At 46.8% G+C, this 25,673-nt stretch overlaps 1 protein-coding gene across 1 annotated transcript; it reads right to left on the bottom strand.

Moving 5' to 3' along the window:
• Positions 1 to 837: 837 nt before the first annotated feature.
• On the bottom strand, positions 838 to 2,794 carry LOC123100433 (F-box protein At5g49610-like). Its single transcript, XM_044522372.1, has one exon. The coding sequence runs from the start codon at positions 2,365 to 2,367 to the stop codon at positions 1,042 to 1,044; it is 1,326 nt and encodes a 441-aa protein (XP_044378307.1). The 5' UTR covers positions 2,368 to 2,794; the 3' UTR covers positions 838 to 1,041.
• Positions 2,795 to 25,673: the final 22,879 nt, after the last annotated feature.

Below are 25,673 nucleotides of genomic sequence, written 5' to 3'. Positions count from 1 at the left end.
ATTACCCCTCGACCATGATAAATTTCTAAGTTGAACTAAACTTCAACTTCATGTTTTTACAAAACATACCAACAACTATAATAAGGTGTGGTCCCTCAAGGCGTTTCTTCCGTTATAAAAAAACAAGAGATATCAAATAGCCTTTTCAGTTAGTTGTTGAATCTACCATTCAACATGAATATTTTTCTTTCTTTATTGAAATTGGTGATGGTGTGGCATAAGATGACGATGGCAAGTGATGGAGACAAAAAAGTTGTGGTGATCCTGGTTGGTGTGAGCGTGCATTTCCCATCCATATCTCTCAGTGGCAGTGGTGGAGCTTGCGCTAAAATCATTGGGGGGGGGGGGGGGGGGGCATTGGCTGCGTGGCAAACAAAATCAATATATGCTGATTTTTAGTGAAAAATGGTCCAAAACAATGATATATACACAATCTTTCTTTGAGTTGGGGGGGCACCTCCTAGGTTGGCCCCATGAAGCTCCGCCACTGCTCAATGGTGCTCTAAATTTTCATAAATTTTCAGTTACACGATGATCCATCGTGGGTGTCTCATAGATTTGGTTTTCTTCTACTATTTTCTAATTAAGAACGACCAGGAAATTATCTGGTACAAAACAAATAAAATAACAAGTTTGTATGGTTTCAAAAACATGTAGCTAAATGAATAAAATAACAAGTTTCTGAAAAAGCGTAGGCGCCTAAGATTTTGGAAATGAATGACTAATAATCAAATAAGCAGTCACAACCATTTGTATCGCTTTTCTATTGGTTCTCTTCTCGGTCTCCCCAACTAGGGGCAACCTTAAACCAAACAACAGAACGTCACCTATCTTTCACATGATTGTACAACAACAAAGACTACAATTGTGGAAACCACATAGCAGTAGTGTGGACGCACCAAAGTACCAAAGCTTCAACATTGCAAAATGTGTGTGAGAGCACTCTGGCTAAGAAGTGTACATCATAGAGAGGTCGGGCCTTCCTCGAACAAAATGAAAGCGGTTCAAGGCTAGAAGCGATGTCGTATGGAGGACAATTGATCAAGCATGCTCAGCAAATCGATGCACTGGAGCAAGGCTCTCTTCAAATAAACTAAATCTTGAACTTGGAGTGACGCCTTCAAGTGATGCGTGTGTCTCCTCGATTGAAAGAATGGTCTCTAGAGATTCAGAGCTAAGGTCATAGGTGTGAGCCTTCTTCCGAAACTCATCGTACATTATGTGCTCGCTAGTAATGATGATTATCTTCTTCCCTAACCTGCCATTGCCGCTAGTGGAACCGATAACTCTCATAACCTCCGGCCGACATAGATCTCTCGCCACACGCCCGAACAAATGAACGGCATGATACAGTGACCAAGCACCGGAGCTACGGTCCGACAATTTCCAGATCTCCAAAATGCAACCACCGGTATTACCATCATATCGAAGGTCTCGGACCATACATAGTTGGTTATCCATCTGCACAAGATGCCCTTCTAATTCCGCGTTGCGATAGGGGATGCTCTCTGGATCTGATGCCAATAAGGGTGCGGGCGATGTCCAGAACGGCGGCGGTCCGATGAAACTGAAGGTTTCGTCTGCAAGAGAAAATGATATCACAGCAGCCCTTGGCCTTTTGGAGGAGAGAGGGTGGAGCGACCAGTGTAGGGAGCCGTTTGCAAACACAGGCGGTAGATTGTGAAATTGTGCATCACTAACAGCAGCACCCGCGAACCTGCGCAATCCAAGGGGCACTCCTCCGCCGGCGGGCGGCCTCCAGCTATCCATAGGAGAACCACCACCTACGTGGTCTCCATGTGTGTACACCTCACACCTGACGGACTCGATGTCATCGTGTGTCCCTCCGATTAGCCTGACCACCTTGTACCTTCTTGTCCGGGCATCAAACCCCAGCCCGGCAGATGCATGCCTGAACCCGCGAGGGAAAGGTGGGAGACGTGTGACGGCTCGTGTGGCCGCGTTGCAGATGTAGTAGGCCGGCGCGACGGCGTCGAACAGAAGGTTGAGGCCATGGCAGGGTGCCGGCATGAGCAGCTGCATCGAGTCGCCGCAGGCAGAGTCGAGGGTGAAGAGCTTCAGGTCATCTTCGGGGCCTGCTGACAGGGAGACTGAGCACACCTCCGTCGAGGAGTCGGACGTTGCTGTGGGCGAGACGAAGAGCAGCTTGGGCGGCGCTGCCTTGGGGGTCGCCATGTGGAGGCCGCGGAACTGCTCCGTGGAGAAGAGCGCCGCCCAGGAGCGGCAGACGGCCCGGAAGCGGAGGAGGGATTTGGCGGGGAGCCGCAGCAGCACCTCCATGATCATCTCGTCCGGGAGCCAACCACCGCCGGATACATCGGCCATCATCCTCTTGCTGCTACTCATCGTGTACGTACGTATCCCAAAGGGCTCAACTCGAATCGATCAATTGGTCGGCAATAAAATCATCACACGGTGGACGACCTCGATGATCATTTGATATATATTTTCAGTAAATAATCATAGAAACTGACTATTTCTCCGCACGCAGTAACAATCATGGACTTCTGCAAATCGATCTGGTAGTTGATGCGAACGGGCTAGGGTTTGCTTCCGTACCGTACCACCGGTAGGAATCGATTACGGATCGACCTTCAATCTCGCAGCCCCCTCGCCTGGAGCAGGAGGGCAAAGACTCGATTTTCTACTCTGACTGGGATGGAGTTGGACGAACGGAAAATTTTGCCGGGGGAAGACGATGGCAGCAGCGAGACGAGATGAACAGGTGATTAGCTTTTGCGACACGGACGATCGACACCCCTCCTTCGTGTCAGACAAGAGTTCCTAGCGAGACCTCGTCTCAGATACGGTAAGTCCTATTTGACGCCCGTTGGCGTCAAACGGGCGTCAAATAGTTGAGGCCACGCCCGCAGGCGAGGTGAGCTGGGCCGGGCCAGTAGGCGGTTCCTTGCGCTGCTGCTGCTTCTCTTTTTCGTCTTTTTTCTTCCTTTCTTTTTCTCTTGCTTTTTCGGGTTTTACCCTTTTTCTTCCGGGTTTGGTTTTTCTCGCAATGATTTAAAAAACATTTTTCTGTTCAAAAGGATCCCTAGCACCTCGACACTGCGGCAGCGAGCGAGATGGAAGAGGATGGTGACCTGGATGCCTGCGAGAAGAGCCGACGAATGGAGCACGGTTTGTCCAGCAACACCGGCGGATAAACCACGGCGGATCTAGTAAGTAGACTGATGGAGGTTCAGCTTTCTCAACAACCCGATGAATTACGCTGAAAGTTACTAGGTCTGGAGTATTTACAGTTAGATGTTATCAATTCAAGCTCGATTCCTAGTTCCAAACATGTTTGGGCTGTCAAAGTCCCTTTGAAAATCAAAGTGTTTATGTGGTTTGTCCATAAACAAGTTATTTTAACCAAGGACAACTTGACAAAGCGTAATTGGACAGGACCTACTAGGTGTAGTTTCTGTGATCGGGATGAGACGATCAAACACCTTTTTCTTGATTGCCCGCTAGCCAAAGTTTTATGACGGACGGTCCATATTGCTTTTAATATTACTCCACCGAGTTCTGTCAACACGTTATTTGGAACGTGGCTTAACGGGATAGAGCCCGAATTAGCGAGACATATTCGCGTAGGAGTCTGTGCCTTGTTGTGGGCACTCTGGAATTGCAGAAATGATTTGGTTTTCAACAGGACAACACGCATTCATTTTTTGCAGGTTATTTTCCGAGCCACGGCGTTGATCCGTTCGTGTTCGCTACTCACTCCGACGGAGGCCATGCAACGTTTGGTTACTGGATCTATTCGCTGGGAGATGGTAGCTCGGGATATCTTCAACCGGTTTGGATGGCGGTCATGTAATAGGATAGGCAATTAGTTTACCTATCTCTCTTTTGCCAGCCGGTTGTGGCGTCCTTTATTTGGCTAGTTTGTCTTCTAGCCCTTTTAGCTCTGTGTGAGCTCCTTTTTATTTTCATTTGAAGACTTTAAGACCTTGTTGGAACCTATTTATTTGTTCAATAAGATGGCCGTATGCATTGTTCTGATGCAGAGGCCGGGGAATCCCCCCTTTTCGAAAAAAAAAACCACGACGGATCTGGATATAGACATAGAGGAGTGAAAGGAGGAGACGGACGAGGGGGAAACCTCGATGGAGGAGACCACGGAGGAGTCCATCGGCGATCGTGGAGGACAACCGGGTGGAAATCAGTCACGGATATGGAGTTGGAGGAGATGGAACAGTACCGTGAGAACCGGATATATCTAGTGCGCAGCCGATCCGGCGACTTCGAAGATAGGAGTCAGGATACTATTTCTATCCTATGTGATTTTCATCTTTCAGATTGTATAATCAAACATCACATTATATAACTATTTACAGCCAGCTGAATCAAATACTTATTCTCCAAGAGAATATCACATGGAAATCAACATTTGGTGAAACCAGTGAAAACCACACATAAAAGATGTTTTGAAGTTTTGAAAAAATCTTAGAAAAATATGAGAGGATGATGTTCTATTAACATGCGAAATTCCAAGTTCAAACACATTAATGGAAGTGAGCTATATATGAAAATAACAAAATTATCATTGAATAGTGCCGAACAGTAACATTACTATTCATTGTTGAATTCGTTTTTACATACCTCACGTCTCGTAATATGTTTCAACTTAGAATTTTGCATGGCAATAAAATATGGCCCTCTTAACATCCTGTGTTTTTTAGATTTTTTAAAAACTTTCAAATATGGTTTCCATGAAAAAAATTGAATGTTGATTTCCATGTAATATTCTTCCTTATTCTCCCTCCATGGAACAACTAGAAACCCATCAACCAGTCAATAAGATGATTCATGGGCTTGATCGGATAGAAGCATTTGTTACAAGACCTGATCAGATCAAGATTTAGGTATATGACGTGCATTTTGCTTGTTTGGTGCATGCAGCTACTTTTACATTAGAACCCATGCCACGAATGCCCGGTGTATTCAGCACCCTGCAGATCTACTCGATCAAAGTCATGAAGCTGCGGCGCGGCCTTCTCTCATTTCCCTTGGAGGTGTATGGCGATGTCGCGCCCGAGACAGCGTGGACCGTAACCGTAACCTTCTCTTCGGCCGTTCAAGGGAAAATTGTCAGATCATCCCCCAAGATGTACGTGTCTTCCTCTTCCTCTTTTACTCATCCCCCAGTTACATTGCATTCGATTTGCTACGGCCCAGTCACAAATAGTTACTAATTAAGTCGCCCCCAAACGATTATTATGCTTGCATTGCAGGATCCATTCTTGCCGCTCACTGGCCCATCGCGCACAATCATCTACGTTGACCCCGTCTCTTTCGAGATTGGACTCAAGGTGAAGGGTGACACTAGAGAGGCTAATAGAGCACTAATCACTCCCCTTCCACATGTGTATGTTTTGGAGGCTGCTGTGGTTGGTGGAGGGTCAGAGGGCACGCAAGCACTAATCATCAGGGATAAGGTGCAGGTCCCTCCCCTTCCACCTGTGTATGTTTCACCGAGGAAGGAGTATAAAAGAACGAAGACAGTAAAGGATAACCAGGAGCCGGACAGCTCGGAATCAGCTATGGACCAAGGAGATGATGACATGACACGATCCAAGAACATATCGGCGACCTCCAGGATGGAGGATCGCCGGAAGCAATGAAAACCCTGTTGGAGATCGTTGCAGAAATTAAAAAATTTCTACGCATCACCAAGAACAATCTATGGAGTCTTCTAGCAACGAGAGGGAAAAGAGTGCATCTACATACCCTTGTAGATCGCGAGCGGAAGCGTTCAAGTGAACGGGGTTGATGTAGTCGTACTCGTCGTGATCCAAATCACCGATGACCGAGCGCCGAACGGACGGCACCTCCGCGTTCAACACACGTACGGTTAGGGAAGACGTCTCCTCCTTCTTGATCCAGCAAGGGGGAGGGAGAGGTTGATGGAGATTCAGCAGCACGACGGCGTGGTGGTGGAAGCAGCGGGGATCTCGGCAGGGCTTCGCCAAGCTCAGCGAGAAGGAGAGGTGTCACGGGAGGGAGAGGGAGGCGCCAGGGCTTGGGGTGCTGCTCCCATGCGCCTCCCCACTATATATAGGGGTGGAAGGGGCTGGTTTCTTGCCCTCCAAGTCCATTGGGGCGTTGTCAAAGGTGGGGGAAAGAAATCCCATCATTTCCCTTCCCCACCGATTGTTATCCCCCTTTTTAGGGATCTTGATCTTATCCCTTCGGGATATGATCTTATTCCTTCTAAGGTGGGATCTTGGTGCGCCTTGACCAGGGGTGTGGGGCCTTGCCCCCACTACCCACGTTCATGTGGATCCCCCATGCAGGTGGGCCCCACTTCGGAACCTTCTAGAACCTTCCCGGTACAATACTGAAAAATCCCGAACATTTTCCGGTGGCCAAAATAGGACTTCCCATATATAAATCTTTACCTCCGGACCATTCCGGAACTCCTCGTGACGTCCGGAATCTCATCCGGGACTCCGAACAACTTTCGGTTAACCGCATACTAATATCTCTACAACTCTAGCATCACCGAACCTTAAGTGTGTAGACCCTACCGGTTCTGGAGACATGCAGACATGACCGAGAAGACTCTCCGGTCAATAACCAACAGCGGGATCTGGATACCCATGTTGGCTCCCACATGTTCCACGATGATCTCATCGGATGAACCACGATGTCGAGGATTCAATCAATCTCGTATACAATTTCCTTTGTCAATCGGTACGTTACTTACCCGAGATTCGATCGTCGGTATCCCAATACCTTGTTCAATCTCGTTACCGGCAAGTCACTTTACTCGTACCGTAATGCATGATCCCGTGACCAAACACTTGGTCACATTGAGCTCATTATGATGATGCATTACCGAGTGGGCCCAGAGATACCTCTCCGTCATACGGAGTGACAAATCCCAGTCTCGATTCGTTCCAACCCAACAGACACTTTCGGAGATACCCGTAGTGCACCTTTATAGCCACCTAGTTACGTTGTGACGTTTGGCACACCCAAAGCACTCCTATGGTATCCGGGAGTTGCACAATCTCATGGTCTAAGGAAATGATACTTGACATTTGGAAAAGCTCTAGCAAACGAACTACACGATCTTGTGCTATGCTTAGGATTGGGTCTTGTCCATCACATCATTCTCCTAATGATGTGATCCCGTTATCAATGACATCTAATGTCCATAGTCAGGAAACCATGACTATCTGTTGATCAACGAGCTAGTCAACTAGAGGCTCACTAGGGACATGTTGAGGTCTATGTATTCACACATGTATTACGATTTCCGGATAACACAATTATAGCATGAACATTAGACAATTATCATGAACAAGGAAATATAATAATAACCATTTTGTTATTGCCTCCAGGGCATATTTCCAACAAACCCTAGCATGGAACTGTCGTGGTCTGTTTTCGACCACGGCAGTTCGTGAACTCTTGGATACCCAAGAGCATTTGAAAGTCGATGTGATCTTTTTGTCAGAATCACATTTGAATAATGAAAAGGCGGAGTCTGTGAGAGTTAAGCTAGGTTTTGAGCGGTTCCACCTAGTGCACAGTGATGGGCGGGCTGGAGGTCTTGTACTCTTCTATAATTTAATAAATGAAGTGATTTTGAATTACTCTTCGGATAATTTTACAGATGGTATTGTGATGAATGGGAATGCCCCATCTTGGCGGCTTACAGGGTTTTATGGAGAACCTAGTTGGGAGAGGAAACATTTCTCTTGAAATTATTTGAGGGACATCCATGCAAGTAATACTGGACCGTGGATGATTATTGGGGATTATTGGGGATTTCAATGAAATCACAAACATGAGTGAAAAAGAAGGAGGCAATGCTAGGCCTGAACAATATATGAATTAGCTGGGCTAGCTAAGTTCTCCCCTCCTGATGTATGGTTGGATCCCCCCCCCCCCCCCCGGGAAGTCTTACCGTTGATTGTCTCTGATGCTACTATTGTAGCAACTTAATAAAGAGGAGGTTTATGTGTCAAAAAAAGAGCACTAATCACTCAAGTCTTAGTCCTTTTGATACGCAATGGTTCAACAAATTTTGAGTTATCTATGCAAAACAACCACACTTGGGACTAGGGTAATCATTTAGTACCAGATTCAAGCCAGGGCACAAGAAACCACCAGAATTGCGCCTAATGCGTAACGCGGAGCACTGATGCTGGGATTTGGCCGCGAAAACAGTTTTTCTCACCATTGGGCACACCTGTCGGGCTGATGTGACGAAGACCAAAAATTTGACCAACTGATGTGGCAAATAAGACTTGGTCCCCACCTGTCATTGACTAGAAGGTCGTCTCCTTCATATCAATGTTTCGATGGGGCATTCCATCGAGCACCTTCTGGGCGACAAGAGAGCGGCTTCCGGAGAGCAGCCCCGTGCTTCCCGCGCCCTGAGCACTCGCCTGCTGGCCGCAGACGTCGCCATGGGTGCTCTGCTCTCGGGAAGAACGGAGATCATCGCCGGCCCCCAAGTGTTGTGCATGGTCCCGAGCATCTCGATGAACTCCAACCGCGCCATGGCGACATCCCTCGCGAGCGCACCAGCGAGCCAGCACGAGCAGCGCGGCGAGGCCCTTGGTGAGCTGTGCATCGTGTCAGCCTGGAACTTGATGAAGCCGGGGGCGTTCCACCTCCGGCGCGGCGTGGACCCTGACCTGGGAGACGCGGGTGGAGGTGGGGGACGGGGGACGCCATGGGTAGCGGCGATGTAGCAGTCTGGGCGACGGGCCGAAGAGGCGCGCGGCGCGGCCGCCACCGCCGAATAGAAAAGAAGATAGAGGGGGTGGAGGTGGTGGCGGCGGACGCCATGGGTGGCGGTGAGGCAGCAGTTTGGGCAACGAGCTATATGGGCACGCGGCGTGGCCGCCGCCGGCTGGCCCTACCCGCGCCTCCTCCCTTTTCTCCCTAAGAAATATGCCGGTGCGTTGCAACGGCAGAAAAATATATACCACTGAACAAATATGTGCTTATTTATCAATCATTCAAAACAAAAAATGATCGTACTAATGAACTTAGAACAAATGATCAAGTACCTTAAGTTCTAAATAGAATAAAGCTCCTTGGCATGCAATGTTTGGTTGTTTGTATGTGTATTTTTCGGTCTTTTGATGGAGGCGTTTTATTAGTAGTATCGGAAGTCTGCTTTGCATTGTCATTTTTTCTTCTGCTCCCAGGCCCTTTATAGATTCTTGTTGGAATCTTAATACAACATCAGAAACTGCTATTGTCAATCAGAAAAAAAAATACACAAAAGAATAAAATTAATTTTGCAATTGAAAACATTTAGGTTAGTGACCAACCTACTATCGATTGCGTCGGTGATGTTCCAGTCGAGAGCCACCCACCCGCCACAAATCCAGGTCATCTGATCGCACACCTTGCCATTCTTCCACATGCGGTCACCTATATCTAGTGAAAACACATGAATTAATATTCAACCAAAATGAACATCAATATTTTACCTACATGCACATTTATGCTTGCATGCATGTTTGGTGACTGAAGATGTTACTCTTATACAGCGATATGAAATACAGCCAAAAAGAATTCATGTTAGCAAAAAAATTGGTACATAAGTCAGCGTGAAACATGAGAATTAATATTACACCCATATGCAGTGAAGTTGTCACCATTTATTCCGCTAAAAACAATGTGTCGTGCTGGACCGAAGATCCAACTCAGTTATAGGACATTTTTTTTCATGTCATTTTGAACGAATAACAAATTGAAACTGCACATGAAAAAATAAATCAAATCAAGAATAGCATGCAAGCTTTTTTATGATAAAAATAGGTGCAAGATAGGGGTACCTTGCACCACTCGCAGCTGTTTATGCGAAAATCATTCAGATGATCTAGAAGATAAAACTGAAGCAATACAAAAGAGAAATCATGTGCAGATGGGTTAAGAACAGACGGACCTCGCAATAATAATACACTGGAGATAATAGATGGATCTAGCTAGCTGGCACAATAAGACGACGTAGAGGCTCTTGATGGACAGTATGCTGACAAGAGAACCATGCAACTGGACATAATAGCTACCGCTCGGTCCCATAATGTAGTACGTAAATACGATCTCAGACTAATATACTTTACAGCTGCATGCAGCTGAAGCTGAACTCATGGCATACTGCCATCCACACGCCGAACAAAACCAGGCAGTCAGGCACTCAGGCACATCATCCCATCCACGGGGATCACGGCCATGGTGTGGCGCCGCAACCACGTGCGCCTCCAAGAGGACCGTCGTGGCCTCCTCCGCTGCGCGCTTTCCTCCGGCTGCGCCTTCTCGTCCTTCTCGTCTACGGACGCAATGCTCGCTCACCACTGCGTTTAAAGCGGCAGAGGAGCTCGGCCTCGCCTACAGCCTGTGCGCGAACTGCCGCACGAAGCGGGACACGGCTTCATCACGAAGACGCCTCCGGGCGTGGCATGAAACGCGTCGCGGACGTACTCCAAGAACCGGACGACCTCGACGCTGCCAGATGCATGTGGGCTGCCCGAGGACCTCGACATCGAGGTATGTGCGGCTCTTGTTGGCTGCAAGAAACACGAACGTGCGCCTACCATCGTAGGTGTGATGGTGCCACCGGTGGTGCTCCGGCGCGTGGTTGATGCAGACGGCCGCTAGCACACGGGCCGCCGACGGAGCATCACATGGCTCGAAAGTTGAAGGCGTGCTTTGATCGAAGTCAAATTTAACCGATCGATTCCGTTGTTCTGCTCTGATTTATAATATAATCTCTTCGGAGTTGTAGAGAAGTAGGATTGGGATTTTTTTCTTTAGGAAAAAAAGGAGCGATTTATACAGAAATCTCTTGGGGGTTGTAGAGAAATTAGGACTGGGCTTTCTCCTACGAGCCCTATGCAGCAGCACCGTGACCCAGCTACCCAGGTGGGTTCGTTAGCCCAAAAAGCCCAATGATCTAAACGTTTTTAGTTAACCGATGACTTACGAAACTGGACGGCGAGGTGGACGGACGAAAAACGGATGAAATTATGGTGGAAAGAAGCAATAGCCCCTTTATTATTAGGTAGAGATAGAGAGATAGAGATAGAGATGGGCACCTCCCGTCAATACGTCCGCGCGCTTGCCTTCAGACCAACTGTCGCAGGGGAGGGAAGATACGAGGAAGAAGAAGAAATAGGAGAAAGAAGATGGGTGGCTGATTGGTGGGTCCCCCGTCCACCTCAGCGGGTCAAATATTGACTTGGATTAGTCCTCGCCACGTCAGCCTGACAGGTGGGCCCAATAGGTCAGAACGACTGTTTTCGTGAGCAAATTTGACAATCAGTGCTCCGTGTTACACATTAGGTGCAATTCTGGTGGTTTTTTGTGCCCTAGCACAAATCTGATACTAAGTTGTTGCCCTAGCCCCAAATGTGGTGGTTTTGCGTAAATAACTCACAAACTTTGCACCGTATAGCTGAACTTTCAGCTACTTCCTGAAACGGTCCAGGTCACCATCATGAGTGTTCGTGTTCGTAACAGATCATGTTGGCCTTGTTAATACGGTGGACGTGTCGTTTGCTGCAACGACACCTCGCTTGAAGAAGCCATGATGCTTGATTCTTCATACGGGGATAGAATGTCGGTGGATTAAGATGGTTATTTTGATCTGTCGAGGCGTGTTGTTTCGGTGCAAATATATGGGTACCTGGCGGTTGACTTCGAGACCCACTCGCCATCCGGCGATGGGAGAGAAGTCGTTGATGTACATTCCATTCGATTCATGACCAGGAAATGCGGGAGGAGTAAGGGTTGTGTCGCCTGAACAACGGCTTGGCTGTGGAGTTGTTGTCGCTTGGTCCCTCGTTGTCCCGTCCAAGTCATATATGCGGCGGTGAGAAATCATTATCTGTTTAGTCGTTAATCTAAAAAAAATTGTTAATGTTTTACCATGGTGTCTGGGACTCTCGTTGTGCTTTTTTTAATAAATATAACTCCCTCTCTTTATTAGCTTTTGATAACTATTACATCGTTCAACGAAAGAGGGTTAGCTTTGGTGTAGCATCATCTATCCAAACAGACAAAGGAAAACTCATAGCCATTCTAGCCAACTCATGAGCAACTGCATTTGCTATCCTATTACATTGATCAAAATAAGTACATGGAAACTCGCAAGCCAGATTATAACAATCATGAAAGATAGTAGCCACTATTCCCAAAGAATGACCTCCATTGTTCATTGTCTTTAACATCTCGATATTACCAGAGTTTGACATCAATTTGTTGCAACCCATGGTTATAACCCCCACCTTAGAGCCATCCCTTCAGCAGAGAGGGCATCTTAACATGTATCGATTTTCCAGTTGCCCGCAACTATAAAGTTTCCGGAGTTGTCCCGTAAAACAGCACCTGCCGAGGGCTTCAACCATCCATCCACCTTAGGTGTTGCCTTGAGCGCCAAAGAAGCAACATAATTAGCAGTAATAGCTCGGATAGATGATACCATCTGCTTTGCATTTTATGTTACTTCACCGTGAACAACTCTCCTCCTCTCCCACCAAATGTACCACGGAGTAATGGCCACTAACTCATGAATAATTAACCTGGCTGAGGAGCTCAAATTCTTGTGCTGGAGTTTGGACCAGAAAATCAAGAACCAGTTCTCCTGCTCTATCAGTACCACATGCTTTATCGATAATTTCTTCAAGCCCTAATAGACGCCAAACCTCTGAAGCTCTCCTTCATCTAAAAAGGAGGTGTCTGACATCTTCCGCTCCTATGTTGCACACCGGGCATCAGTAGCGGAGCTAGCGAGGGATTACTGGGGAAGCAAATAGCAAAATATAATTTTCTAGAGGGGCAAAATACTCTATTTCTCTTAATTTGTGTCATCCAAAACAGTGTTTCTTCACAAAATATCTAGGGGCTGGGAGGGGGGCATGGCCCTGCAACTCAACACATAGCTCCGCCAGTGCCGGCCATTGTCCTAAGACCTTGATATGCTGAATTGCCAAGTTAACATGGCAGGGCCCTACAGCTCAACACATAGCTCCGCCAATGCCGGCCATTGTCCTAAGGCCTTGATATGCTGAATTGTCAAGTTAACACGGCAGGGAAGAGTCCCTCTAAGTGTTCCCCAAAGGAAAACTTAACTTTGGCAGAGCAGTGTAATTTCCAGATTTTGTCTCAAATTCCATTGGGACCCATAGACTCCACTCCATTAGTAAGCCTCAATTTTCTGTTGTGCTGATGATTTCACTCGAGAGCGGATAGAGAACACACCATTTTTGTTAAAACTCCATGCAACAAAACCGTCCATCTCATTTGTGGGTTGTTCCCTCCCACTGATCACTTGATCACTTGTTTACCGCATGCTCCCTGCTAAATCAACGAAGCCGGCAAAACTTGATCTTTCAAAAAATATTGTGGGAACTGGAATAGCCATAACATGTTGAACATCCGCAGGCGAAAATGTCTCATTCACTAACTCCTCGCCACATTGCCCCGTTACCGGGTCGATAAGGTCACATACTTTTGAGATGATACCATGCCCACGGGGGGTAATAATTTTCCGGTCCGCTATACTTGGCACCCATGCATCAGACCAGATGTTTATTTTCTCACCATTTCCCACCCTCTAGATGTGTCCATGCTTACGTGTATTTACCCATATCTGGGTGGCTGTGTGTAACACCCCGGATGTAACTTTCCATATTGGTAACTCCAACTCTTGCCATTTTCGGCTATGTGTTATGATATTCCCTTCGTGGTCGGGTTTTGTCTTTTGTTTTGCATTTTTTCCATGTCATGCATTTTATATCATGTCATCATGTGCATTGCATTTGCATACGTGTTCGTCTCATGCATCCGAGCATTTTCCCCGTTGTCCGTTTTGCAATCCGGCGCTCCCATCGCCTCCGGCGCACCCCTCTTGTTTTCTTTCGTGAGCGGGTGTCAAACATTCTCGGAATGGACCGAGGCTTGTCAAGTGGCCCTAGTATACCACCGGGAGACCACCGGCCAAGTTTCGTTCCATTTGGAGGTCGTTTGGTACTCCAACGGTTAACCGGGTAACCGGAGATGCCTTCTGTGTGTTGCAGCAAAACCCCCTCTCTAAACAGCCCAAAACCCACCAAACTCTCTTCCATGCTGTAGGTCGTTCGATCACGATCGTGTGGGCGAAAACCGCACCTCATTTGGACTCTCCTAACTCCCTCTAGCTATATATATGCACCTCTCCCGAAATACATTCGCAGTCCAACCCTAAAAATCGCCCTCCGGCGCCGCCGGACGTGTCCGTACGTCGCCGGACAGATCCGCCGCCGCTCCCGGCCAATCCGGCACTGCAACGTCGCCCTCCTCTCTCTCCCCGCACCGCCGGCCGGCCGGGCCCGAGGCCGGCCGGCCCACGCCGCGACCGGGCCCTGAGCCGCCCGCAGCCGCCGCCGCCTGCCTCCCGCGCCGGCCTGCCCCGCCGCCTCGCCGCGCCGCCGCCCGATCGCCGGTCGCCTCCTCTCCTTCGGCCGCCGCCCTCTCCCTCCTTCCTCTCCCTCCGGTCGAGCGCCGTCGTCTCCTCCCGCAGCTCCAGTGCCGGCGACGAGCCCGAGCTCCCTCGAGCCGATCTCGGTCTGTTTTGACCGAAGGTTGACTTTTCCCGAGACCCCGAAATCTTCTAAGTCTTTAATTTCACCTGATGTTGTTTTCTGCCATGTCCAGTAATTTCACCAAGTCTGCGAACCTGTTATCTTTTACACTTTTGCCAAGATTGTTTGAGCTGTTATGTTGTGATCTAGCCGTAGCTCAGTGTTCATCTTTTGTCAAGCATCTCCTGTAGATTGCTGCCATACACTTTGTTGATACGTTGGAGTGCTGTAGCATTGTTACTTGTTGCATTCTAAGTGCTATCTTGCTGTTAATCGCAGATTCGTGTCATTCTTGTTTTGCTTGCCATTTGCAAACCGTGCATCCGTTTCCGGTGATCTTTATATCGATTTCGACCGAAATCATCTCATCTTTCCAGTGGCATGCTTGGTTTGCCAAGTTACTGCCTTGTTCATCATTTTCCTCCCGGAGCACGCATACGCATCGCATATCATATCGTGCATATCATTCATGTATTGCATCATGTTGCTTGTGCATTTCCCGTGATTGATTGTGGTTCCATTGCTCGTGTTCTTGTATTGGGTAGAGCCGGGAGACGAGTTCGTGAACGAGGAACCTGTTGAGTACGCTTACGAGGATCAAGCTTTCGACAACTCTGAGAACCTTGCAGGCAAGATGACCACCCCTCGAATCACTTCTATCTTTGCTTTGCTAGATGTTCGCTCTATTGCCATGGTGCACTACCTACCACTTGCTATATCATGCCTCCCATATTGCCATGTCAGCCTCTAACAATCCTTTCCTAGCAAACCGTTGTTTGGCAAAGTTACCGCTTTTGCTCAGCCCTTCTTATAGCGTTGCTAGTTGCAGGTGAAGTTGAAGTTTGGTTCCATGTTGGAACATGGATATGTTGGGATATCACAATATCTCTTATTTAATTAATGCATCTATATATTTGGTAAAGGGTGGAAGGCTCGGCCTTATGCCTGGTGTTTTGTTCCACTCTTGCCGCCCTAGTTTCTGTCATACCGGTATTATGTTCCTTGAGTTTGTGTTCCTTACGCGGTTGGGTGATTTATGGGACCCCCTTGACAGTTCGCCTTGAATAAAACTCCTCCAGCAAGGCCCAACCTTGGTTTTACCATTTGCCACCTAAGCCTTTTCCCCCGGGTTTTCGCGAACCCGAGGGTCATCTTTATTTAAACCCCCGGGCCAGTGTTCCTCTGAGTGCTGGTCCAAACTAGAGCCACTTGCAGCGCCACCTTGGGGAAACTCGAGGATTGGTTTTAGTTATACGTAGTGTTCATCCGGTGTGCCCTGAGAACGAGATATGTGCAGCTCCTATCGGGATTTGTCGGCACATTCGGGCGGCTTTGCTGGTCTTGTTTTACCTTTGTCGAAATGTCTTGTAGACCGGGATTCCGAGACTGATCGGGTCTTTCCGGGAGAAGGTTTATCCTTCGTTGACCATGAGAGCTTATGATGGGATAAGTTGGGACACCCCTGCAGGGTATTATCTTTCGAAAGCCGTGCCCGCGGTTGTGAGGCCGATGGGAATTTGTTAATGTCCGGTTGTAGAGAACTTGTCACTTGACCCAATTAAAATACATCAACCGTGTGTGTAGCCGTGATGGTCTCTTCTCGGCGGAGTCCGGGAGGTGAACACGGTTTGAGTTATGAATGACGTAAGTAGGAGTTCAGGATCACTTCTTGGTCATTACTAGATGGCGACCGTTCCGTTGCTTCTCTTCTCGCTCTCTTTTGCGTATGTTAGCCACCATATATGCTTAGTGCATGCTGCAGCTCCACCTCATTACACCATCTTTTCCTATAAGCTTAAATAGTTTTGATCTCGCGGGTGTGAGATTGCTGAGTCCTCGTGACTCACAGATTCTACCAAAACAGTTGCAGGTGCCGACGATGCCAGTGCAGATGATGGGATCGACCTCAAGTGGGAGTTCGATGAGGAACGTGGTCGTTACTATGTGTCTTTTCCTGATGATCAGTAGTGGAGCGCAGTTGGGACGATCGGGGATCTAGCATTTGGGGTTATCTTATTTTCATTTGGATCTTGACCGTAGTCGGTCTATGTGTGTATTTTGGATGATGTATGAATTATATTTATGTATTGTGTGAAGTGGCGATTGTAAGCCAACTCTTTATCCCATTCTTGTTCATTACATGGGATTGTGTGAAGATGACCCTTCTTGCGACAAAACCACACTGCGGTTATGCCTCTAAGTCGTGCCTCGACACGTGGGAGATATAGCCGCATCGTGGGCGTTACAAGTTGGTAACCAGAGCCATCCCCGACTTAGGAGCCCCCTGCTTGATCGAATCGCTGGCGTTGTTGAGTCTAGAACAAAATGTTTTGAGTCTTAGGATTATATATATCGGAGAGTAGGATTCTTTTTACTCCTCAGTCCCTTCGTCGCTCTGGTGAGGTCTCCTGACGTAGAAGTTTTGACTCTTCTCTCCTCAAATTTCACTAAAAAAAATTTAGGATCACGCGGGTATCTTGGAATCGTTCCGATGGTTTTGTGACGAGAACATTGTTCTTGGTGCCTCCTGACATTTAGGGGTTGTGGCAGTGTCCCGGGGAGTTGAGCTCCGAGGTGTTGTCGTCACAATTTTATCGTTGCAGTTCTGGAATACCTGAGTTTCGCCGACATCGAAATCTCTTTTATGCAGTTGTTGGTGAGATCACCTCGATGCCACCCAGTACTGGGGCGAGAGTTCGGGAGTATTGCCATAACTCGTATAACGGATGTTTTTCGAAGGTTGAGGTAAATGATTTCCGAAGGTTTCTTGGTTATGTGTTGACGGATGGATACAGCTGGATCTAGGGATTGCTAGTTTGGGTGATATATTTTGTGTCCCCTGTATCCCCAACACCAGATTGCATAACCAGAAAGTTTCGGGAGTTTATAAGTGGGAATTCAAGTAGCTCTTAGGATATCTTTCCGACAGACGCATGATATGGGATTGGGGTTCGACGTCTAGTGGTCCGCCTGTACACGGTTGGTTTTACAGTGGTCTCGTAGTGTCTTAAAGAGTCCTTGGCTATGCCGACTCGGGGACGCTTCGTATGTCATGTGCACAGCCTTGTACATGATGGTGTTGTACGATCGAGCCCGTGTGGGCCCCACCACGAAAACTTCGGACGAAATCTCTATCATATGTTTGTTCCGGCTTATTCTGCAAGCCAATACTTTGTTTTGTTTTGAATTGTGGTATTCGAGTTGCTTCGAAGTCATATGTTGATTTCCATACCTTGTTCTAAGTGGCTCCTCAACTTATGGAAGTGTGATGATTTACTATGGAATTCATTCGTTCATCCTCGTTCGAATGTTTATTGTGAAGACTATATGTTGCAATTTCTATCCGTTGATTCTACTTATCTATTTGTCTATCAAGATGCTAACGGATGTCACCCTCTTCAGGATGGCTCCGCCAACGCGTCAGAATCCGGATCGCAATGAAGGGAGTCAAGCGAACCCTCCGCCACCACCTCCGCCTCCGGAGGCATGGCAAGCTATCGTGGCAGCCACCAACGCCAATGCTCAGATGATTCTGCAACTCTTGCAAGAACGCACCCAAGGGCAAGGCAATCAAGGAAATCAAGGCCAAGGCAACAATCAGCCTCACTTCGCTACCCTCAATCAGTTTCTCGCAAATCAGCCCAAGTATTTCAGCTACTGTGCGGAGGCCACGGATGCCGATGATTGGCTCGTGGACATCAACAAGCATTTTGAATGTAGCAATGTCAGGCCTGAGGACTATGTCAAGTTTGCTTCTTTTCAGCTCAAGGACCAAGCTGCTGATTGGTATCAACAATACAAAGATTCCAGAGGAGGTCGTGTGATCACTTGGACTGACTTCTGTCGGGACTTCAAAGCGCACCACATTCCACAAAGTGTTGTTGAGAGCAAGCGTGAGGAGTTCCGCAATTCAAGCAAGGCAACATGTCAGTGTATCAATTCAACATCCAGTTTCAGAAACTTGCTCGCTTCGCTAAACAAGACGTTCCTGATGAAAAGAGCATGATCTATCACTTCAGAGGTGGCCTTAGAGAGGATCTGCAGTTAGCTCTCGTTCTTGTTGAGACTACTCAGTTTGATCAATTCTATAACATGGCACTGAAGCAAGAGGCTGCTCAGCTCAAGTGTGAGGCTTCTAAGAAGAGAGTCAGAGACGCAGTTCAGTCTTCTTCTTCCTCACTTGTGGCAGCTAAGCAACAGAAGTTCTGGTTGCCTCCTCCTCCGTTTTGTCAGCCTTACCAGCAGAAGAACAAAAGTGGCCATGGTTCTTCCAACTCTTCCAACTCTGGCTATCAGAACAAGTCTCAGAATCAAGCTCCAAAGTCCAATGCTCCTTATCATCGTCCACTCTCAGAGGTGACTTGCAACAAGTGTCAGCAGAAAGGTCACTATGCTAACAAGTGCTTCAACCAAAGGCGCCTTCCGCCTCCTCCTCCTGTCAGATCTTCCAGCAATGCAGTGGTCAAGCATAATCCAAAGTCTGCAAAGGTGAACATGATGAATGCAGCTCAAGCGGAGGAATCTACTGATGTGATTATGGGTAATCTTCCTGTTAATGATATTCCTGCAAAAGTTCTTTTTGATACTGGTGCATCGCTTTCTTTCATATCAAGACCTTTTGTTGCCAAGCATGAGTTTGTGACGGAAAAGATTCCTATCCCGTTGAAGGTTGTGTCTCCGGGCAAGCAAATGACATCTAATAATTGTGTCCCGGATATTTCCATCAAGATGGGAAACTATGAATTTCTGTCTTCTCCAGTTGTTCTTGGTGACTCGGATATTGATCTAATTCTCGGGATGGACTGGCTTTCTAAGCACAAGGCTCAACTTGATTGTGCTGCCAGGGAAATTCAATTGACACACTCTTCTGAGGAGGTGATTATTTATGCCGCTCGTGATGAAACCATTCGGTTATTTTCTCTCAATGATAAGGGCGAATTGGATGCCATCTCTCAGATTCCAGTCGTTTGTGAGTATCAAGATGTCTTTCCAGAAGAGCTTCCGGGTATGCCTCCTCACCGGCCAGTTGAGTTCGTTATCGATCTTGAGCCAGGCACTGAACCCGTTTGCAAGCGTCCATACAAGCTTGGACCCAGGAGCTGAAGGAATTGAAGAAACAGCTCGATGAACAAGAGCGTCTGGGTTTGATCAGACCGAGTTCTTCTCCATGGGGTTGTGGTGTTCTTTTTGTAAAGAAGAAGGATGGCACGGACCGACTTTGTGTCGACTACCGTCCATTGAACAAGAAGACAATCAAGAACAAGTATCCACTTCCCAACATCAATGAGCTATTCCAGCAACTCAAAGGTGCTAAAGTATTCTCCAAGCTTGACCTTCGTATGGGTTATCATCAGATTCGCATTCGTGAAGAAGATATTCCCAAGACAGCATTCAGAACAAGCTTTGGTTCTTATGAATATACTGTCGTGTCTTTCGGCCTTGTCAATGCTCCTCCAACATTCTCTCGGATGATGAATTTCATCTTCAACCCCTATACCAATGAATTCGTCCTGGTGTATCTCGATGATATATTGGTCTTCTCCAAGAATAAGAAGGATCATGCCAAACATTTGCGATTGGTGCTCGACAAGCTCAGAGAGTATCAATTCTATGCGAAGTTCTCTAAATGTGAGTTTTGGCTTGATGAAGTTCTTTACCTTGGTCACATCATCTCTGCCAAGGGCATCGCTGTTAACCCCGAGAAGGTGTCCGCAATTGTGAATTGGGAACCTCCTCAGAATGTCAAGCAGCTCCGCAGTTTTCTTGGTCTTGCAAGCTATTGCCGAAGATTCGTTGAGAATTTCTCTAAGATTGCAAAGCCTCTTTCCAACCTCCTCCAGAAGCATGTGAAGTATGTCTGGTCTCCTGAGTGTGACGTTGCTTTCAACACTCTCAAAGAGAAACTAGTCACAGCTCCTGTCTTGACTCCTCCTGATGAATCCAAGCCATTTGAAGTTTTCTGTGATGCTTCTCTCCAAGGTCTCGGTGCTGTGTTAATGCAAGAGAAGAAAGTTGTGGCCTATACCTCTCGTCAGTTGAAGCCCAATGAGAAGAACTACCCCACTCACGATCTTGAGTTGGCGGCAGTTGTCCATGCATTAATAACGTGGAGACATCTCTTGTTGGGAAGACAAGTGGACATTTTCACCGATCACAAGAGTCTCAAGTACATCTTCACTCAGCCCAACCTCAACCTCAGGCAGACTCGATGGGTCGAAATGATTCAAGAGTACAATCCGAGTATTGAATATACTCCAGGCAAGGCCAATGTCATTGCAGATGCTTTAAGCAGGAAGGCTTATTGCAACAGCTTAATTCTCAAGCCATTCCAACCGGATCTTTGTGAAGCTTTCCGCAAGCTGAATCTCCAAGTTGTTCCTCAAGGCTTTCTTGCCAACCTCATAGTCTCTCCTACTTTGGAAGATCAAATTCGTGAGGCACAACTCCTGATACCATGGTGAAGAAGGTGAAACGTGGTATCGACAAGGGTCTTTCCAAATACAAGTGCTATCGCATTGATGACAGAGACACTTTATTCTTCGAGGACCGGTTTGTGGTTCCTAAAGGTCATCTAAGGAAAGTCATTATGAACGAGGCGCGCAATTCTCTTCTTTCCATTCATCCTGGAAGTACGAAGATGCACCATGACCTCAAGCAGTCGTATTGGTGGACTCGAATGAAGCGAGAAATTGCTCAATTCGTGAATGAATGTGATGTATGTCGAAGAGTGAAAGCAGAACACGAACGACCAGCTGGTCTCCTTCAACCTCTTGCTATCCCAGAATGGAAGTTTGATCATATCGAAATGGACTTCGTGACTGGTTTTCCAAAGTCCAAGCGCGGAAATGATGCTATCTTCGTTGTCATTGACAAGCTTTCTAAAGTGGCTCATTTCCTTCCAATCAAAGAATCCATCACAGCAGCTCAGTTGGCAGAGCTATACACCTCCAGAATTGTCTCTTTGCACGGCATTCCACAATTGATTTCTTCAGATCGTGGAAGCATATTCACCTCTAAGTTCTGGGACTCCTTCCAGAAGGCCATGGGCACAAACATTCGCTTCAGCACAGCTTTCCATCCTCAAACTAGTGGCCAAGTCGAGCGAGTCAATCAAATTCTTGAAGATATGCTCAGGGCTTGTGTCATTTCCTTTGGCATGAAATGGGAAGATTGTCTTCCATATGCTGAATTCTCCTACAACAACAGCTTCCAAGCAAGTTCGGGCAAGGCCCCATTCGAGATTCTCTATGGCAGAAAGTGTCGTACTCCTCTCAATTGGTTAGAGACTGGTGAACGCCAACTTCTTGGCAATGGCTTAATCACAGAAGCTGAAGAAATGTGCAAAGTCATCCGTGATAATCTCAAAGCCGCGCAATCGCGCCAGAAGAGTTACTATGATAGTAAGCACCGTGATGTGGCTTTCGAGATCGGAGACCATGTCTACCTCCGCGTCTCTCCAATGAAAGGCACTCGTCGCTTCGGTATCAAAGGGAAGCTTGCCCCTAGATACGTGGGTCCTTTCAAGATCATTGGCAAAAGAGGCGACCTCGCTTATCAACTTCAGCTTCCTTCCAACTTCACGAACGTGCACGACGTGTTCCACGTGTCACAGCTCCGCAAGTGCTTCAAGACGCCTGAGCGCACTATCAACTTCGAAGAGATTGACCTTCAAGAAGATTTGTCTTATCATGAGCACCCCGTTGCTATTCTTGAAGAAACTGAGCGCAAGACTCGCAACAAGTCAATCAAATTCCTGAAAGTGAAGTGGTCGCACCATTCCGACCGGGAAGCCACCTGGGAACGCGAGGACCATCTCCGTTCCGAATATCCGGAGTTCTTTCAGTCCTAGATCTCGGGACGAGATCCTCTCGTAGTGGTGGAGTGTTGTAACACCCCGGATGTAACTTTCCATATTGGTAACTCCAACTCTTGCCATTTACTTAGCAGAACTTGGAGATTTGTTATTTTTGTATCTTTAAATTTGTGCATCTTATGGGCATAAGCTCTACACGTGTCTTGTTGTATGCCATGCCATATTTCCAGTATTTTTGTGATCTCTGTGGTGACTAACACAAGCATGCAAACTAGGCTCCGTAATGTTTCTGATTTCAGGGACTTAGTAATTTCTGTAAGTCCTTGTCTGCTGTTATTTTGTTGCCATGTAAACTTGGTGCTACAGAGAGATCCATGCATATTTTGGAGATGTTCAGTAAGGATGTTTTGTAGATATTGTTGTAATTGATCCATTCCTGCCTTTGTCTGCAATTATGGGGTGCCATAGCATGACTCAATCTTGCTCTACTTTTGCTATAAAATATTTCTGGCAGATTGTTTACGTGTTATTCAATTTTACCAAGCTTATTGTAGTTGATCCATACATGCTATGTATTTGCTCTTGCCATGGATAGCTTCATAAACATGCCATCTTGCTGTAGCTATACTTGTTTTGTCATGCATTGCTTTTTGGTGAGTGCATCAAGCTCACCAAGAGGCCTTCATATTATTGTTTCTGCCATGCTCTGTTTTCTGCTAAGTCCGAAACCTGTTAACGAAACTTGCTACGTTTGCATTGTTGCCATCATATCTTCTGGTCCTTTTTGGCTTATGGTCAGTAAGGGCCTTTTGTCATATGCATTTAATAGAATACTGTCATGCCTTGTTTTGCCATGTTAAGTTCTTGTAGCATGTTGATTTCGTGCTCTGAACATTGCTACCTGATGCTGTTTTCTGCCATGTCCAGTAATTTCACCAAGTCTGCGAACCTGTTATCTTTTACACTTTTGCCATGCTTGTTTGAGCTGTTATGTTGTGATCTAGCCGTAGCTCAGTGTTCATCTTTTGTCAAGCATCTCCTGTAGATTGCTACCATACACTTTGTTGATACGTTGGAGTGTTGTAGCATTGTTACTTGTTGCATTCTAAGTGCTATCTTGCTGTTAATCGCAGATTCGTGTCATTCTTGTTTTGCTTGCCATTTGCAAACCGTGCATCCGTTTCCGGTGATCTTTATATCGATTTCGACCGAAATCATCTCATCTTTCCAGTGGCATGCTTGGTTTGCCAAGTTACTGCCTTATTCATCATTTTCCTCCCGGAGCACGCATACGCATCGCATATCATATCGTGCATATCATTCATGTATTGCATCATGTTGCTTGTGCATTTCCCGTGATTGATTGTGGTTCCATTGCTCGTGTTCTTGTATTGGGTAGAGCCGGGAGACGAGTTCGTGAACGAGGAACCTGTTGAGTACGCTTACGAGGATCAAGCTTTCGACAACTCTGAGAACCTTGCAGGCAAGATGACCACCCCTCGAATCACTTCTATCTTTGCTTTGCTAGATGTTCGCTCTATTGCCATGGTGCACTACCTACCACTTGCTATATCATGCCTCCCATATTGCCATGTCAGCCTCTAACAATCCTTTCCTAGCAAACCGTTGTTTGGCAAAGTTACCGCTTTTGCTCAGCCCTTCTTATAGCGTTGCTAGTTGCAGGTGAAGTTGAAGTTTGGTTCCATGTTGGAACATGGATATGTTGGGATATCACAATATCTCTTATTTAATTAATGCATCTATATATTTGGTAAAGGGTGGAAGGCTCGGCCTTATGCCTGGTGTTTTGTTCCACTCTTGCCGCCCTAGTTTCTGTCATACCGGTATTATGTTCCTTGAGTTTGCGTTCCTTACGCGGTTGGGTGATTTATGGGACCCCCTTGACAGTTCGCCTTGAATAAAACTCCTCCAGCAAGGCCCAACCTTGGTTTTACCATTTGCCACCTAAGCCTTTTCCCCCGGATTTTCGCGAGCCCGAGGGTCATCTTTATTTAAACCCCCGGGCCAGTGTTCCTCTGAGTGCTGGTCCAAACTAGAGCCACTTGCAGCGCCACCTTCGGGAAACTCGAGGATTGGTTTTAGTTGTACGTAGTGTTCATCCGGTGTGCCCTGAGAACGAGATATGTGCAGCTCCTATCGGGATTTGTCGGCACATTCGGGCGGCTTTGCTGGTCTTGTTTTACCTTTGTCGAAATGTCTTGTAGACCGGGATTCCGAGACTGATCGGGTCTTTTCGGGAGAAGGTTTATCCTTCGTTGACCGTGAGAGCTTATGATGGGCTAAGTTGGGACACCCCTGCAGGGTATTATCTTTCGAAAGCCGTGCCCGCGGTTATGAGGCAGATGGAAATTTGTTTATGTCCGGTTGTAGAGAACTTGTCACTTGACCCAATTAAAATACATCAACCGTGTGTGTAGCCGTGATGGTCTCTTCTCGGCGGAGTCCGGGAGGTGAACACGGTTTGAGTTATGAATGACGTAAGTAGGAGTTCAGGATCACTTCTTGGTCATTACTAGATGGGGACCGTTCCGTTGCTTCTCTTCTCGCTCTCTTTTGCGTATGTTAGCCATCATATATGCTTAGTGCATGCTGCAGCTCCACCTCATTACACCATCTTTTCCTATAAGCTTAAATAGTCTTGATCTCGCGAGTGTGAGATTGCTGAGTCCTCGTGACTCACAGATTATACCAAAACAGTTGCAGGTGCCGACGATGCCAGTGCAGATGATGGGATCGACCTCAAGTGGGAGTTCGATGAGGAACGTGGTCGTTACTATGTGTCTTTTCCCAATGATCAGTAGTGGAGCCCAGTTGGGACGATCGGGGATCTAGCATTTGGGGTTATCTTATTTTCATTTGGATCTTGACCGTAGTCGGTCTATGTGTGTATTTTGGATGATGTATGAATTATATTTATGTATTGTGTGAAGTGGCGATTGTAAGCCAACTCTTTATCCCATTCTTGTTCATTACATGGGATTGTGTGAAGATGACCCTTCTTGCGACAAAACCACAATGCGGTTATGCCTCTAAGTCGTGCCTCGACACGTGAGAGATATAGCCGCATCGTGGGCGTTACACTGTGCTTAATAGATCATGTCATGTGAACTGTTCTTGGTATTACAAGTTATATTATGTTTATGTTATGTAAAGCATCCATGCTATTTATGTATTGAGTGGTCAGTAGTTTGTTCGAAATGCTCAACCATTTATCTGTACAAATG

The sequence above is a fragment of the Triticum aestivum genome, chromosome 4D (genome assembly GCF_018294505.1).
Source record: "Triticum aestivum cultivar Chinese Spring chromosome 4D, IWGSC CS RefSeq v2.1, whole genome shotgun sequence".
NCBI lineage: Eukaryota > Viridiplantae > Streptophyta > Magnoliopsida > Poales > Poaceae > Triticum > Triticum aestivum.
The sequence above is the reverse complement of the archived record's forward strand: the minus strand, read 5'-3'. Positions and strand labels throughout refer to the sequence as shown.

What these genes read in the sequence shown, in the direction of transcription:
- LOC123100433 (XM_044522372.1), bottom strand. Translation starts at nt 2,367, where the DNA reads ATGAGTAGCAGCAAGAGGATGATGGCCGATGTATCCGGCGGTGGTTGG.